The sequence below is a fragment of the Malania oleifera genome, chromosome 1 (assembly GCF_029873635.1).
Source record: "Malania oleifera isolate guangnan ecotype guangnan chromosome 1, ASM2987363v1, whole genome shotgun sequence".
Taxonomy (NCBI): Eukaryota; Viridiplantae; Streptophyta; class Magnoliopsida; order Santalales; family Ximeniaceae; genus Malania; species Malania oleifera.
The window spans coordinates 59,688,496-59,703,542 of NC_080417.1; the positions used below are offsets into that span (position 1 = coordinate 59,688,496).

At 37.5% G+C, this 15,047-nt stretch overlaps 1 protein-coding gene across 4 annotated transcripts in view; it reads right to left on the reverse strand.

Moving 5' to 3' along the window:
• LOC131150790 (E3 ubiquitin-protein ligase RGLG3) overlaps positions 1-13,933 on the reverse strand; it is a 44,457-nt gene extending 30,524 nt beyond the window's left edge. Inside the window, exons 1-2 of one of the 4 annotated variants that reach the window (XM_058101755.1) lie at positions 13,715-13,933; positions 3,384-3,549 (exon numbers count right to left, since the gene is read on the reverse strand). In XM_058101755.1, coding sequence (XP_057957738.1) covers positions 3,384-3,549; positions 13,715-13,830 — 282 coding nt within the window. In that variant the 5' untranslated portion in view covers positions 13,831-13,933. Of the gene's footprint in view, positions 1-3,383; positions 3,550-13,659 lie in introns of all 4 variants that reach the window. The other 3 variants (XM_058101763.1, XM_058101771.1, XM_058101779.1) reach the window with 3 other exon arrangements.
• Positions 13,934-15,047: the final 1,114 nt, after the last annotated feature.

Below are 15,047 nucleotides of genomic sequence, written 5' to 3' on the forward strand. Positions count from 1 at the left end.
CAATCAGAGAAAGCAGAGTTTCTACCACAAAAATATACATACGTGGGTCTCCAGAAAATCGCTGTTGGAGGGAAACACATGCAGATTCTATCCAAGTACTTCAGTGTAGGGACCCAATGGCAATGGCAAGACCATTGTGGATGTTTGAACGACATTCATGCTCGTGGCTCCGAAAGTGTTCCGACTTGTGGCAAGTGCATTCTTGAATGAGTTTGGTACTACCAGCGAGCTTGTGAAACCCAGGCCCTAACTGGTTTGCGACTGTGCTTCAACGTTTTTGGTGCCAGGAAGGTGTTGTTCCCAAAACTGAGTTTTCAGGAGGTGCACAAATGTGTCTGCCGGTGGCAAATTATTTCTCACTCCTAGGCAATGCTAGCACAGCATGTTTGATGATCAAGACAGATGGCAAGGCAGGCCACAAATATTTAAAGGGGTTTCCATAATTCTGGGTAATTTTCACATGCAGAACTTCTGCATGGAGTATGATCTAAGAAAGATGTAAAGGGGAGGGCAAATAAAACGAGTGGGCACTTCAAAATTGCTCAAAGCTAATTGGATTGACTAGTAGGTGTTATAGGAGGCTGACTAGGACACTAGCGCAACATTCTATTTACTCTCCTTTACGGTCGTTGGCTTTCGGATAATATTGAACCAGTTTCAGTACTTGGATGACTAAAATTGTAGGAATTAAAGTACGATGACCATATTGGATTTAAGTGATAAGTTCAGTGACCATTCTTGTAAATAATCTTCAGATTTTCCTTGTCTTTCCACTAGCTAGCCTATGGAAGAATCCAACATTACAATCACCTTCTCTGACCCATTTAAATTTTTTTTTTTGCCTCTAGCTCCTCATTTCCTTAAAAATCACCTTTCCAATTCATTCTTTAGAGAGATCCTTTTTGCCTCCTCACTCTTTGAAAGATTAGTATCCTCTTCCTTTCTATCCAAAATTTCCAACTCACATAAGATGCTAGATTTTATAATTCTAACATCCTCAAACACCTCTTTATTCCAAATTTTCAATTTCTCCTTCAAAAGTTTCAATTTCCTTATAAACCTAAAGCCTTCCCAAGCCCTCCCTATGTCCTCTTCCCACGAGCTCCTCATTAAAAGCTTAAAAGAAGCATGGTCCATCCACATTTTCTCAAATCTAAAAGGAGTGGAACCCTAACATGCCCTACTTGATTCTAGCAAAATAGGGAAGTGATCAAAAGTAGATCTCGGGAGAACAGTTTGAGAGAGGTAAGAGAATTCATCCTCCCAATCACTATTAAACAAAAGTCTACTAGCTACCACTCTAGTGCAACCCCCCCTCCCCCCCCCCCCCCACCCCTTTCCCCCGAAAAAAAAAAAAAAAGAAAAAGAAAAAAAACTCAATAGAGAAGTAGCATTACTCAAAGGAAGATCTCTCAAGCCACACTCCCTAATAAATAAGTCAAATTTATGCATACTAGCATTAATTCTACCATCTCCCCCCCCCCCCCCCCGGCACATTCTTCTCCTCCAAAACCTTACCACATTAAAGTCAACTCCCACTACCCACTTGGGTGATCAAAAACCCAAAATCGTAATAAAGATCGTCCTAGAAAATACTCCTAAGAGTTGGTCTAAGAGGACAGTAGATAGAGGATACCCACCATTGGCCCCTCCCTTTCATTTTGACAAGAACAGAAAAGGGAAAAGAACCCGAAAAATTATCCACTTTAAATATAGACCGAGAGTCCTACATAACTAGAACACCACTAGAAGCACCTACAGAGCGTAAGAAGTTCCAATTGCTACACCGACCACCCCAAGTACTCTTGATAATCCCTTAGTCAATCATCTCCATTTTAGTTTCCTGAATCATAACAATATCCTTGGAGTACTTAGACAAAACTTCCTTCATCAAGCTCCTCTGTTTAACCCCCCCCCCCCCCAAACCTCTCACATTCCAATTGATAATCTTCATATCTTAACCTGCTTACCACCCTTCCTAATCCCCTTACCAACCTCATAATTAATAGAAGGGACTAAATTTCTTAATTCTTTATAAACTTTCTTTTTCGTTTTCTCATAGGTTTTGGGCCTCAAACCCAACCTCACCTCCTTCCATAAGGGATCCACTAGTTCCAAGCCCAGGCATTCTAGTAGCTTGTGCAAGTCTTTAAAGTCTCTCTTTCATCCCCTTCCCCCCCACCACACCCCCACCCCCCCGCGCGCGCGCGTGGGCGTAAATAAACTCACACCCCTGCCCTCCAACAAGAATCCTTCCTTTGGCATAAAGTGTTAGAAAGAAAAAGCTAGGTAGGAAGGGGAAGGATACCATTACTAGTTCTAAAGGAACACGGATCACCCAAAAAATAAAAATAAAAAAGCATCTACCTTATCATCATTATGCCCCCACAACCCAAAGGAGGAACATTCAAATTATCCAGATGAAGAATATTAAGCTCAAGTTGGAAGGCAAAGACCCCTTATCATTTAAGGCAATCAATAGATCTCAAAAATTATTAATAGAATCTTTACCTGCCTACATACACAAAGGATCCCAATGTGAGCATTCTTTCTCCATTTGCTGTGAGGTGTTTCCAAAGTATATCTCAAGAACTCTCTCGGTGAATGACTGGTATACATGTGCAATAGAAACTTCAATATTGTGGTGTATTCTGATGCATATGAGCTGGTTTTGTTGAAGATTGGAGATTTACTACTAGGCATTGGGGTTGTTTTGTTACCTGACCTGGCTAAAAATTGAAGCAAACTATCAATCTATGGTGCGAATTGTCAATGAGTTAGCATGGCTAAAGTCTATTATGTCAAAGATGCCTTTTTTTTTTTTTTTGTGAGAAAGACTATAGATATGTTCTTTGATAATTAGGTTGTAGATACTGCGAGGGGATAAAGCAGGTAGAAGTTGACTGCCACATTGTAAGGAATATTGTGATGAGGAATATTGTGACTACTCTATTTGTGCATCCACTAATGAGCCAGGAGATTTCTTTGCAAAGGCCTTACCTAAACCTGCCTTCTGTCATTGTAGTAACAAGTTGGGTGCAGTGATATTTATACACCTCCAGTTGAAGGGCAGCATTCAAGTGCCAACAGATTATTGTTTGAGGTGTTTGTGTTGTATTGTGTGTGGAGATACTTGTGTTATAAGGATATTTTTTTTTTTTTTCAGTAAATTAGGTGTCAGACATGGAGAGAATGGTGCTATCTGGCTGATTGCCTTCTCTTCTGAATTCCACTTTTTCTTCTTCTTATTCTTCTTCGAAACCTAATCTAATAGTTCCTGGGCAAATCACCTAGATTTATCAGGCTCATAAGTGAACAAATATAATTAATTAAATATTCTTGGCTAATATAAAAAAAATAGAAAGTTAAAAATAATGGTATACCTCATCCAAAGAGTTAAAATTATCTTTAATGTGTGATGGCTGCTGTCTACGTTGATAGTTATTATCCATCGAACTTTCAGCATAAGATGAGTGTTGGTGCAGAAAGTCATGATTAGAATCATCATAAGTTGATTCCTTATTTCCCATATCTGAAGGTAGTTTGTACCTATATCACAAAATAATCATGTTCATGTATAAAAGAGGATAAAAGAGTTCATTCTAAATAGTATCTGTCTATGGATTTGCAATATCAGAAATATGTTTTTTTCAACCAACTCTACAAAGATGCAACAAACTACATACTCCAAATGTTATACAGAAACTATCACCTATTATTGTTTTCCATTTCAGTTCATGATTCTGACAATAATTGGAGTTTCACTCACTTTGACATACTCATAAGAATCAATTCTCCTATGAGAATAGGAGTACTAAAAACTTTTGCTTCACTAAGACAATAAAAGTTCTACAAATCTGTGCTGCCAGGTACATTATGCATTGCTGAATTTGGTGTTTTTTATTTTGAATTTTGAACTGCTAAAATAGAGATTCATATTTGAGAGAGAAGGAACAGTTTTTCCCCCTCCTCATTAGTAGAAAACGGATAAGCCAAAGGAGGCAAGGTTAGTGATTAAATAAAAAAAAGAAAAAGAAAAAATGCAGTACTTAATATTTGCTTTTCCATCCTGCATAGTTTAATAGTTAACTAATGAGAAGAGCTAATTGTTCAATGTTCCATGAAACCCAGAAAACAATGAACTATTCAAATTTCAAACAGCACCAGCAATACAAAAAATGTCTCATTGGATGGGGTGGGGAAGTGGAGTAACTAAACAACTTTATTAGGAAAAACATAAAACTACTCAACTTCCCAAGAACCAATATACATAACAGCAGCAAGAAACTAAAGAGTAAAGCCTCAGCAACCCTTCATTTTCTACAACAAAAATTTTGGAAATGCTCTGACACATAGAACTCTCTAGCAGTTGACTTATCTCCAGTGACGCAAACTGAATCAAACTTCAATGTCACTCTGCACAGTAAATAGCTTTATAATCTTTCTGGCTACTTTGCTTATTTTGGAAAATTGTGTGATTCTTCTTTTCCAAATTTCATACTAGTAGCTATAAAGGCACATTTCTTGATGCAGGTAATCATGTTTGCATCTATGAAGTGCTTAAGAACCAGTAAAATTCTTGATCCCAGCAGAGGATTTGTGTGTTATAATCACATAGTCAGTGAAATTTTCTCCAAACTTACCTTTGAAAAATGGCAACCAACACACAGGTGAGCAACTCTATTGTTTTGCTCCTTAACAGAATTAACAAGAATAACAGGAGAGCACATTCCTGCCCATTAACTAATATAAGATCATCAATTATTGGTAAAACCTACCTAGAGGATAAAAGTATGGTAAGGAATCACAATTATCCCACAAACTAGCAAGGAACTCCTTTCCAAAAACATCCAAAGCCCTTCTTGTATTGAAGATCTTTAAGAATTAAGATCCCAAACAACTATGCCAATTAAGTAATTGCGTTGTGAATCTTGAATTCCTAATCTTAGGTCTATATACAAACGGGGCCCTTTCCTGATCTGGCAGAGCAGAATGCAAACAGTAAGGGCAGGGCCCAGCATGGTTCACTCATTTCATTTGCAGCTTCACAAAGATATCCAGAGTCCATATTTGACCTGGTCCAGCAACCCAATCTGTAGTCGCTGATCACACATGTACTTGTTGGGTATTGGGCTGTATTTCATCTGCATGTGGTTTGGTGTGTCCATGATTATGCTGTTTGACCAATGAGAGTTTGATCCATAGTTACCAGAAAACGGAAACACCCTAGCCAACCACGTATTGGTAAAAGGTTCCAAAACATGGTACACGCTAAATGTAATGATCCTGAGCTTTAATTATATAGTTTTTGTTGGTGTATATGTGTGCAATGCCCACCTCCACAAGTTAATTGACACACTTACCTGATGTATGGTTCAGATGAGGTCGAAGCAGTAGACTGCAATGGTACTACGAAGACAGAAGACATTCCCCTCTGAGACACGGGGGTCTAGGGCCAATACCCCCGGTGTGCCCCTCGAGACGATATGGCCTATCCAGTGTGAACGGTGGGCACGGTATGTCAAAGACAGCCACTAATGTCAAAGTCGGCCACTAATGTCAAAGTCGACCACTAATGTCAAAGTCGGCCACTAATGTCAAAGTCAGCCACTAATGTCAAAGTCGGCCATGGTAGGTGAGCTACCACCAACTACCATGGTAGATGAGTCACCCATGTGCTTCTTCCACGGACCAGAGGCTATAAATAAACCACCCCCCCCCCCCCCACCAGAGCACAAATCTTGAATGCAAGATTGTGTCCTCTTTTGTTTTTCTATTTGTTGTCCTTTCGCCATTGAAGCTCATTTAGTGAGTGCATGGTTGGACAAAATGTTGTAATCCGATTGTTGTAATAAAATTTTGTGTTATCTCTTCAATCGTTTCTTCAAAACAGATCTTGGTGTTGTTATTTTTACATGGTATCAGAGCTGAAGGCTACTAAGAAGAAACAACTATAATTGTTGAGACGTTGCAACGGCAAGAACTTCATCTTCCACTACTGCATCTCCACCAGCACTTCAGATACATCCACCAGCATTCACAGAAGGAAAGCCAGACGACACAAACTACACTTTGTCGAAGTTCAAGGTGAGTGCTATTCTAGATTCATATGAACTACTTGATACAGCTCAAGGTATGGATCCAAAACCGATTGGCATGCCTAATCCCACCAATCCTAAAGTTATCATCCCTCCAGATGCTGCCCTCGTCAAAACATGGAAAAGGCAGAATGCAGATGCACTTTGTGCTATTGTCACAAGCGTATCCGATTATGTACTTACTTTTTCCAGCATACATCCAAGGCTGCAAATGCTTGGAATGGTCTGAAGAATCAATATGAAACAAGGAACCAGACACGCATTCAGAACTTGGAGAATCAACTTGCCGCAGAAAAGCTACATGACGGAGAATTGGCAGAAGTATTCATCATCAAAATCAAAAATCTGTGTGATCAGATGGTGGCAGTGGGCATAGCAAAGACCAGTGAGGAGTTAGCTCGAAGATGTATTCGAGTGCTGCCATCAAAATATGACAGTCTGGTAACTGCTCATAACACACAGATTAGAACTCCTACACTAACCTTTGAGGAATTCTGTGTTTTACTGCTAGAAGAGGAGATGAGGCTGAGAACCAAAGAAAATGAAAGTAGTAGTGCTTTCATCATGCAGATCAAAGGTAAGGACAATAATGTTGAAAAGAAGAAAGGAAAGAACAAGAAGAGATTTTTTGATACGTACTACTACTGCAACAAAAAGGGGCATGCAGCCAAGGATTGCAGAAAACGTATCCACGATGAAAAGAACGACACATTGAAGCCTACGTGGAATGTCAGACAGGTAGCAAATTGTGCTAAACCAGAATTAGATTTTTTCATGGTTATAGAAGAAAAGTGCTCAACTGCTCAAACAGTACCAGGAGATTGCTCATCGGTACTTGATAGTGGAGCTTCCCGACACATGACCAGCAAAAAGGACTCGTATGGTTCCCTTAAGCCTCTACATGAACCTATGAATGTGATTGTCGGAAATAATGCAAAGTGTCCAGTAGAGGGCACTGGATCCATTTCCTTAAAAACCACAAATGGCCAAGGTAAAACTCTTTCAGATGTCCTTTATGTTCCTCAAATTAAGAGGAATCTTTTATCTATAGCTGCTATCACTGACCATGACTATGAAGTACAATTTATGAAAACAAAAACTGAGATCATTGATAGCAATAGCAGCATTGTGGGCGAAGGTATTCGAAAAAATAACCTCTATGATTTTGTGGCACTTGCCGCAACAACTAGAGATACAACAAGCAGACTTTGTCATGAAAGGTTTGGACACATCTCCTATGCAATTTTGAAGGAGATGCAGAGAAAGGAAATGGTGGTTGATCTGCCTATAGTAGTTGATACTGCAGAGCCTTGTGAAGCTTGCATGCTGGGCAAACAACATTGTATGACATTTCCACAAGAAAGCAACAACAAATCAAAGGTTCCTCTAGAGCTGGTACATGCAGATCTCTGTGGTAAAATGACTACTCTTGTACTAGGAGGATCTTTCTATTTTATGCTGTTAGTCGACGATTATAGTAGAAAGATGTGGGTGTACTTTCTTCGTGATAAGACTGAGGCTTTTGTAAAATTTAAAGTGTGGCATAAACTTGTTGAAAATGAGACAGGTTTGAAATTAAAGAAACTTCGAACAGATCGAGGAGGCGAGTTCACATTAGGGGAGTTCAACAATTATTGCAGTGCATTTGGCATCAAGCGCCAATTGTCGGCACCAAAACTCCACAACAGAATGGCGTTGTGGAACGGCGAAATCGCACTGTGATAGAGATGGCCAGAGCAATGGTGAAGGCACAAGACCTTCCAAAATCGTTTTGGGCAGAAGCTGTTAATACATTTGTGTATATCTTCAACCGATGCTTCACTAAAGTTTTGGGGAACAAAACACCTCATGAGACTTACTCTAGTAAGAAATCCTCCGTTTCTCATCTTAGAACATTTGGTTGTAGATGTTTTGTGCATGTTCCAGATGACAGTCGAAGGAAGTTAGATGACAAGAGTCGCAAGTGCATCTTTTTGGGATATAGTACAGAATCGAAGGCATATCATCTGTATGATGTAGAGGCAAAGAAGATCGTCACAAGCCGAGATGTGGTATTTGATAAAGGACCACACTCAATGGGAGATAGAGATCAGCCCACTTTATCATCAACCGATAAAGTAACCCACCATGTGCCTTACTCAGAGCAACAGATTGAGGTCAATGATGAAGAAATTCAAAACCAACCTGTTGTACCAGTAGCACGTGTTCAAAAGCCACACCCCAGGTGGTTACAATAGCTCTTTGACGAAGGCAATCCAGAATCTGTGAATCAAAGTTCACAACCTAATGGACCTCGAAGGTCAAAGAGAATAGAGGAACAACAACGATCAGCAGAACACTTGGTAAATATGACCTTAATGGCAGATATAATCAGTACAGTTAAGGAACCAAGTAGCCTAGATGAAGCGCTGGCTGGTCTGAAGTGAAGAACGGCTATGGAAGCTAAATATGAAAGTATAATGAAAAATGATACTTAGGAGATTGTGGATCGTCCCCCTCATAGGAAGGTAATCGGCACGAAGTGGATATGGAAGGTAAAATATAAAGCTAATGGTACTTTAGAGAAGTACAAAGCACACCTTGTTGCACAAGGATTTTCTCAGGTGGAAGGTTTTGATGTAACTGAAACCTTTGCACCAATAGCTCGCATGGAAACAATCCGTCTGGCTTTGGCTACTACTGCACACAGAAGTTGGGTGCTATTTCAAATGGACGTGAAGTCTACATTCCTCGATGGTCATCTTAAAGAGGAGGTTTATGTGATGCAACCACCTGGATTTGAATTGTCAAATTCAGACAACAAAGTGTGCAGGTTGAAGAAAGCCTTGTATGGGCTGAAACAAGCCCCCAGAGCTTGGTACCAAAGGATTAATTCTTTCTTCACCAATTATGGATTTTGTAGAAGTACCTCTGATGCATATTTATATGTATTGAAGGAGAATGGGATGTATGTAATAATTGTACTATATGTAGATGATCTTGTGCTTACAGGTGACCACGAGGAGAAGATCAACAACATCCGTGAAGGCCTATGCTCATAATTCGAGATGACAGACTTGGGGCTACTCCACTTCTTCTTAGGCATTGAAGTATGGCAACATCCAAAAGAAATCTCTATTTCTCAGCAACGATATGCTCAAGAGTTATTGAAGGCGTTTGGGATGGTAGAATGCACTCCAGTGGTTACTCCAATGGAAATAAACATTAAGCTCTCCATTAAAGATCGCTCTCCACTTGTTGATACTAAAAGGTACAGAAATCTAATTGGGAGTTTGGTGTACCTGTGCAATACAAGGCACAATATCAGTTTTGCAGTTGGTATTCTGAGTAGATTTGCAAATAAGCCACGACAAATTCATCAGACGGCTGGAATGAGGGTCCTCAAGTATATAAAAGGGACTCCTCATTTTGGCATCTCTTATTCATCAAGGAACTCCTTAATTGGATATTGTGACTCCGATTAGGCAGGAGATATTGATTCCAAAAAGTCAGTTTTTGGATATTGTTTTCTCTTCGGGAATACAATCATCTCGTGGACAAGCAAAAAGCAGCCAATAGTGTCACTATCATCCACAGAAGTCGAGTACAAGTTAGCTTGTCTCACCTTATGTGAAGCTGTCTGGACAAGAAGACTTCTTACTGATATTGGGAGAACGATAAATGCCGCAACTTTGATTGTCATGATTCATTGTGACAATCAAAGTTGCATAGCTATTAGTAAGAACCCAATGTTCCATGCAAGAACCAAGCACATTGAGATTTAGTATCACTACATACGAGAACTCATTGAGGATGAGGTTGTTGAGATGGAGTATTGCCCAACAAAAAATAATCATGCAGATATCTTCACCAAAGCATTGGGTAATTCCGACTTCCATAAGCATCGGGATGCTCTTGGTATTGATCCAAGAGAGTAGGTGGACATTAAGGGGGGGTGTTGGTGTATATGTGTGCAATGCCCACATCCCACAAGTTAAGTGGCACGCTTATCTAACATATGGTTCAAATGAGGTCGAAGCGGTAGACCGCAATGGTACTACAAAGATAGAAGACATTCCCCTCCAAGATATGGGGATTTGGGGCAACTCCCCCAATGGAGGGTATGGGGGGCAACGCCCCCCAAGACGGTATGGCCTATCCAGTGTGAACGGTGGGCACAATATGTCAAAGACGGCCACTAATGTCAAAGACGGCCACTAATGTCGGCCACCCATGTGCTTCTTCCACGGACCAGAGGTTATAAATAAGACCCCCCCACCGGAGCACCACACACATCTTGACTGCAAGATTGTGTCCTCTTTTGTTTTTCTATTTGTTGTCCTTTCGCCATTGAAGCTCATTTAATAAGTGCATGGTTGGAAAAATTGTTGTAATCTGATTGTTGTAATAAAACTTTGTGTTATCTCTTCAATCGTTTCTTCAAACAGATTTTGGTGTTGTTATTCTACAGTTTTAACATAACATATTCTTTTATTAGTTAAAGTGGAGAATCATCTCCTTCTAATTCCATCCTAATTCTATTTCACCATGAAAAATCTCTTCTAAATTTTAATCAGTTCAACATCGTCCCAGAAATATATAAGTGCCATTACATATTCTTCTCCAATAAATCTGTATAAGTACACCCCTAATATTCCACATTTTTTAGCAAGTGCATTACCATGATCTGGTTCCTGTTCCAAGAACCAGAATGTTTTGCGTTCTAGTTAACATTGGATTCTAACCTCCACTTATACCTCCACTTCTATTCATAGGGCAATTTGTCTCCTTCCCCACCCACAAACGTAGGCTTGCAAGCCAAACCACATAAATCCTAGTTTTGTTCTATGTTTTACTTTCATTTTTCTTCGGTTGATCTGGCATTACAGGTTGTTGTGTTTTAGGGTTTCTTTCGAACAGAGATAGTAACTCCCGTTATTTTCTGGTAGAGTTCTGAAACTTCTTTTGAGCTTCCCCCTGGAATCCTTCTTCTCCCATTGATGAAAAGATCTGCTGCCTTAATGTTTCTTGATAAAACCCAACTTCAACGATATATTACCAGAAACATACTAGCCAAGAGACATCCGGATAGCCATTCATAAAACCAGAACAAACTCTCTGCTCAATTTTCATCTAGCACCGTTCTACGACCCCTAAATTTGCTTCTCAACCTAAATTTTTTTTTTTAAACACCCAACTAAAAGAATCAGGAGGCCAACTATTCCATAAACTTCTATCCTTAATAAAAAAATCATGCAACCAATTAGCCCAAACGGAAAGGATCTACACAAGTCTTTAGTGATACTTTGCATTAGCTACCCAATTCCACTGCGTCCATAAGACGAAGGCCTTCTTCATTTTTTGGGTAACAATTATTTTGCGAAGCAACATGACTCAATTTTTTTCAACATATTTGGAACCCCCAACTCAAAATAAGAAGAGCTGGCTTTGAAACAATAAGTGCAGGAAAAAAAAAAAAAAAATCCTGTAAGCATTTTTGTATTAGTCTAATTTTGAGTAAAGACATCTGTGACAAAAGAGCAACATATCATACGCAAAGCATAAAGCACAATATTGCCTATAACAAAAAGTATGAAACTTAAATTCACCACTAGCTGTAGCAATTTTCAATTTTCTTGATAGAAATTTCATCCCCAAAGAAAATAGGTAAGGTGATCTAGAATCAGCTCACCCAATGCCTCACCTACCAAAAAATAAGCCCATGAATAAACACTGAATACTTTGCTCCTGTCCTCTAACACATGATAACACCCAACGAATTAAGAGAGAAGGAAATTTCATTGCTTCTCTTGCTTCCAACAAAATCAACCCTACCCTAGCACTAAAAATAAATTTAAGTAAGTCACCACTTCCACTTGCTCTAAAATCTTAATCTAAAAATGTATATATCTTAAAAATATTCAACTCAAGATAAGTGAACAAATAGAACATAAGCACCAATAAGTGAATCGAAGACCTCTTGGAAACCATGGTTGTAATACCATGTAAACTTTAAAGTCGGCCTTGATATAAATTATACATTGTTAACTAACAACTGAAAAGCTTAAGCATTGAGGTCAAGTGGGAGCTTAGCAATAAGTTCTATCCCTTTCAAGCTCTTCAATCTGATACTCACAAGGTTCATCCAAGTAACAGAAAAAGCATGCTAACAGTGTAGGATACCTAGCTTTCCTGCTAGAGAAGTTGTTAATTGCTACTAATGAATGAGTATATGTGTCATAACATTCTTTGGAGCATGAGACAGACTGCATTTTTTTTCCCTTCTTACAAGCCCATACCATTTAAAGATGACTCGTCTCATGTGATAGAAGAAGGCAAACTCTACAGCCTTCCACTTCTTATGCTCATGCAATTATATCAAAAAAGAAACCTGCAAGTGTAACTTAACTCAAAAGATCCCTCACCAATCAACAGTTCCCTCCAAAGATCCTAAGCCCCCAGAAACTCTTGATCTCTACTAATCAGTTTGGATTACTCAATTACCCCCACCCACATTTAACAGTTCCGGGGAAAGTTAAGCCTCGACCAAAGATGGGCAAGCTTCTAGAATCTACTAGGTAAGGACAAAGAAGTCACTTCTCACAAACTTTTTTTCTCCAACTCAACAAATTCACCCATTTCTACAACCCATTGCAATCAAAATTTATCCTGTTTATTGGTTTTCATTTCCCTCAAAAATCACTTCACTAATGAACTCTCAGCTAAATCTGCATTTGGGATTCCATATTATCTGATTATAACCCTGGGGAGTTCTGTAATCAAAAGCAGGGGATTTTGATTTTATATATCGAACCTAACCAATTATGATGACTAACCAAGCCAATGAAAATGTAACCCCAATCTCAAGAGGTGACTGAAAGGACATAAGTTTGAAGATGAGTCGCCCATAATTTGGAAGACTCAAATAAAACATCTCTTGGGATCTGGGTTTTCATACTCATTACTTCCTGTCTCTGACCTACATTGATTATAACAGTTCAAAGGGATCAAACCATGATTCTCATATGCAAACAGGCTACCAGACAATAAAAAGGCGAGGTTCAAAAGTTTCTGTGTATAAAAGGCCTTCAAAAACTATACTTCTCCATGCATATATATATACCCCATTCTTTGTTCTCAGCAACATACATAACGAGTTTTTCTGTGTTTACTGAACCTCTTCTCATCCCCGTAAAAACCGTCTACACTTAATTTCTTTGTTTTTTCGATTTTTTTTATTTATGTATTCATTTATTAATTGTAGCAAGCATTAACTATATATCCAAGTGTCCGTGGAATAGAGGAAAAACAAGAATTCATTAAATTCACAAAAACTATGTTTTGCCTTACATAAGCAGTCAAGATATGAACAGATTGAGACTGATGAAGATAACAGTGATTTCTTTGTTCTGATCTCAACGCGTTTAAAAAACAAAATAAATTATAAACTAAGAGAAAGAAACCAATCAAAATTTCATGGACGGAATAGGAGAAAACTTTCATATCAGAGACTCAAACTGAAGAAGCAGCAAAAAGCTTGAACCCCATGAATGAACACTTGCAGAGCTCTAATCTTGATTACCTACAACAGCAATAACGAGGGAGAGAGAGAGAGAGAGAGAGAGAGAGAGAGACACCAGCTATGCACTTGACATCTCAGAGATGACACTAGTCGAGAGGCACTGCACGGTTTACCAGTCTTCAAAGGCAGCACAAAATGGTTGGCGTTGACGTTGGCGTTGACGTTTGGCATTTTTTCAGTTAAATAAAAGAGGTGGGCTTTCTAATTGCGAATGCGTGCACCGGTAGAACTCCAACTAAGATTTTTCACATTCCAATCACATGGTGTCTTATATATATATATATATATATATATATATATATATATGAAAAAATTTTATAAAATATAACTCGGATAATCTAATTAAAATTATTAAAAAATTAAATTTTAATATTTAAATACCATTATAAATAAAAAATTAATATAATAAAAATATTAATAACTTTCATTAATAAGTATATTTTATAAACAAATTAATTTGTAATTATATATTTTAGGATTTTTTTAGTCCTTTTCTTGAAAATAAGAATACTTTTATCTATAAAATGATTACATATTTTATATATATATATATAATGTAAAACATATGAAATCAATTGTTTCATTTGCTAATGGACATTAATTCAATCGGGCTACCAAAAAGTTAATTTCATCGGTGTGCTTAACTTAGTATTCCTAATTTTTAAAGAACTTTTTTATTAGTGTTATTAAAAAGATTGATTTTAGACTCTCTTTTTTTTATCTAGGATTTTTTTGAACTTTTAATTATTTTTTATTCATTTTGTGTAATTTGTTTTGTTCAAAATTCCTCTCGACAATTTGTATTTATTTTCTATTAAATTTATATAAATTGGAACACTTTTTTTTCTTATATATGTACTCCACATCTACCTTTTCCCCGTGTTTCTCTTTTTTCCATTTTCTCTTTTTGCCATGTTTCTTTTAGTGCTTGTGGTAATTTTATGCAAGATTGAGCATGATTGACCAGAAAAAAAAAAAAAATTAACTTATGGATTTGAAATTTTTTATTTTATCACTCTTTATTTTTATTTTGCATGTTTTCCTTGTTAAGCATTTTGTTTGATTGAATATATATATATATATATATATATATATATATATATATATATATATATATTCTACTTTATCTTGTCAATCTCTTCTTCAAACTTTCTATCCCTTCCTCTTTTAAAAATTCAACTTTTAAATTATACCTTCAACTTTTATTTAATTTTAAGATTTGTTTCATCATTCATCCAATTTTTATGCTTTCATTTGCCTTATTTTTCTAAATTGTGATTTCCTACCTAAAATGTAAAATGTTTAATCATTTTTTGTATACTCAATAATTTATTAATGATTTTTTAAAATTTTAAATAAAATTTAATTTTATCATTTGGGTGTATTTC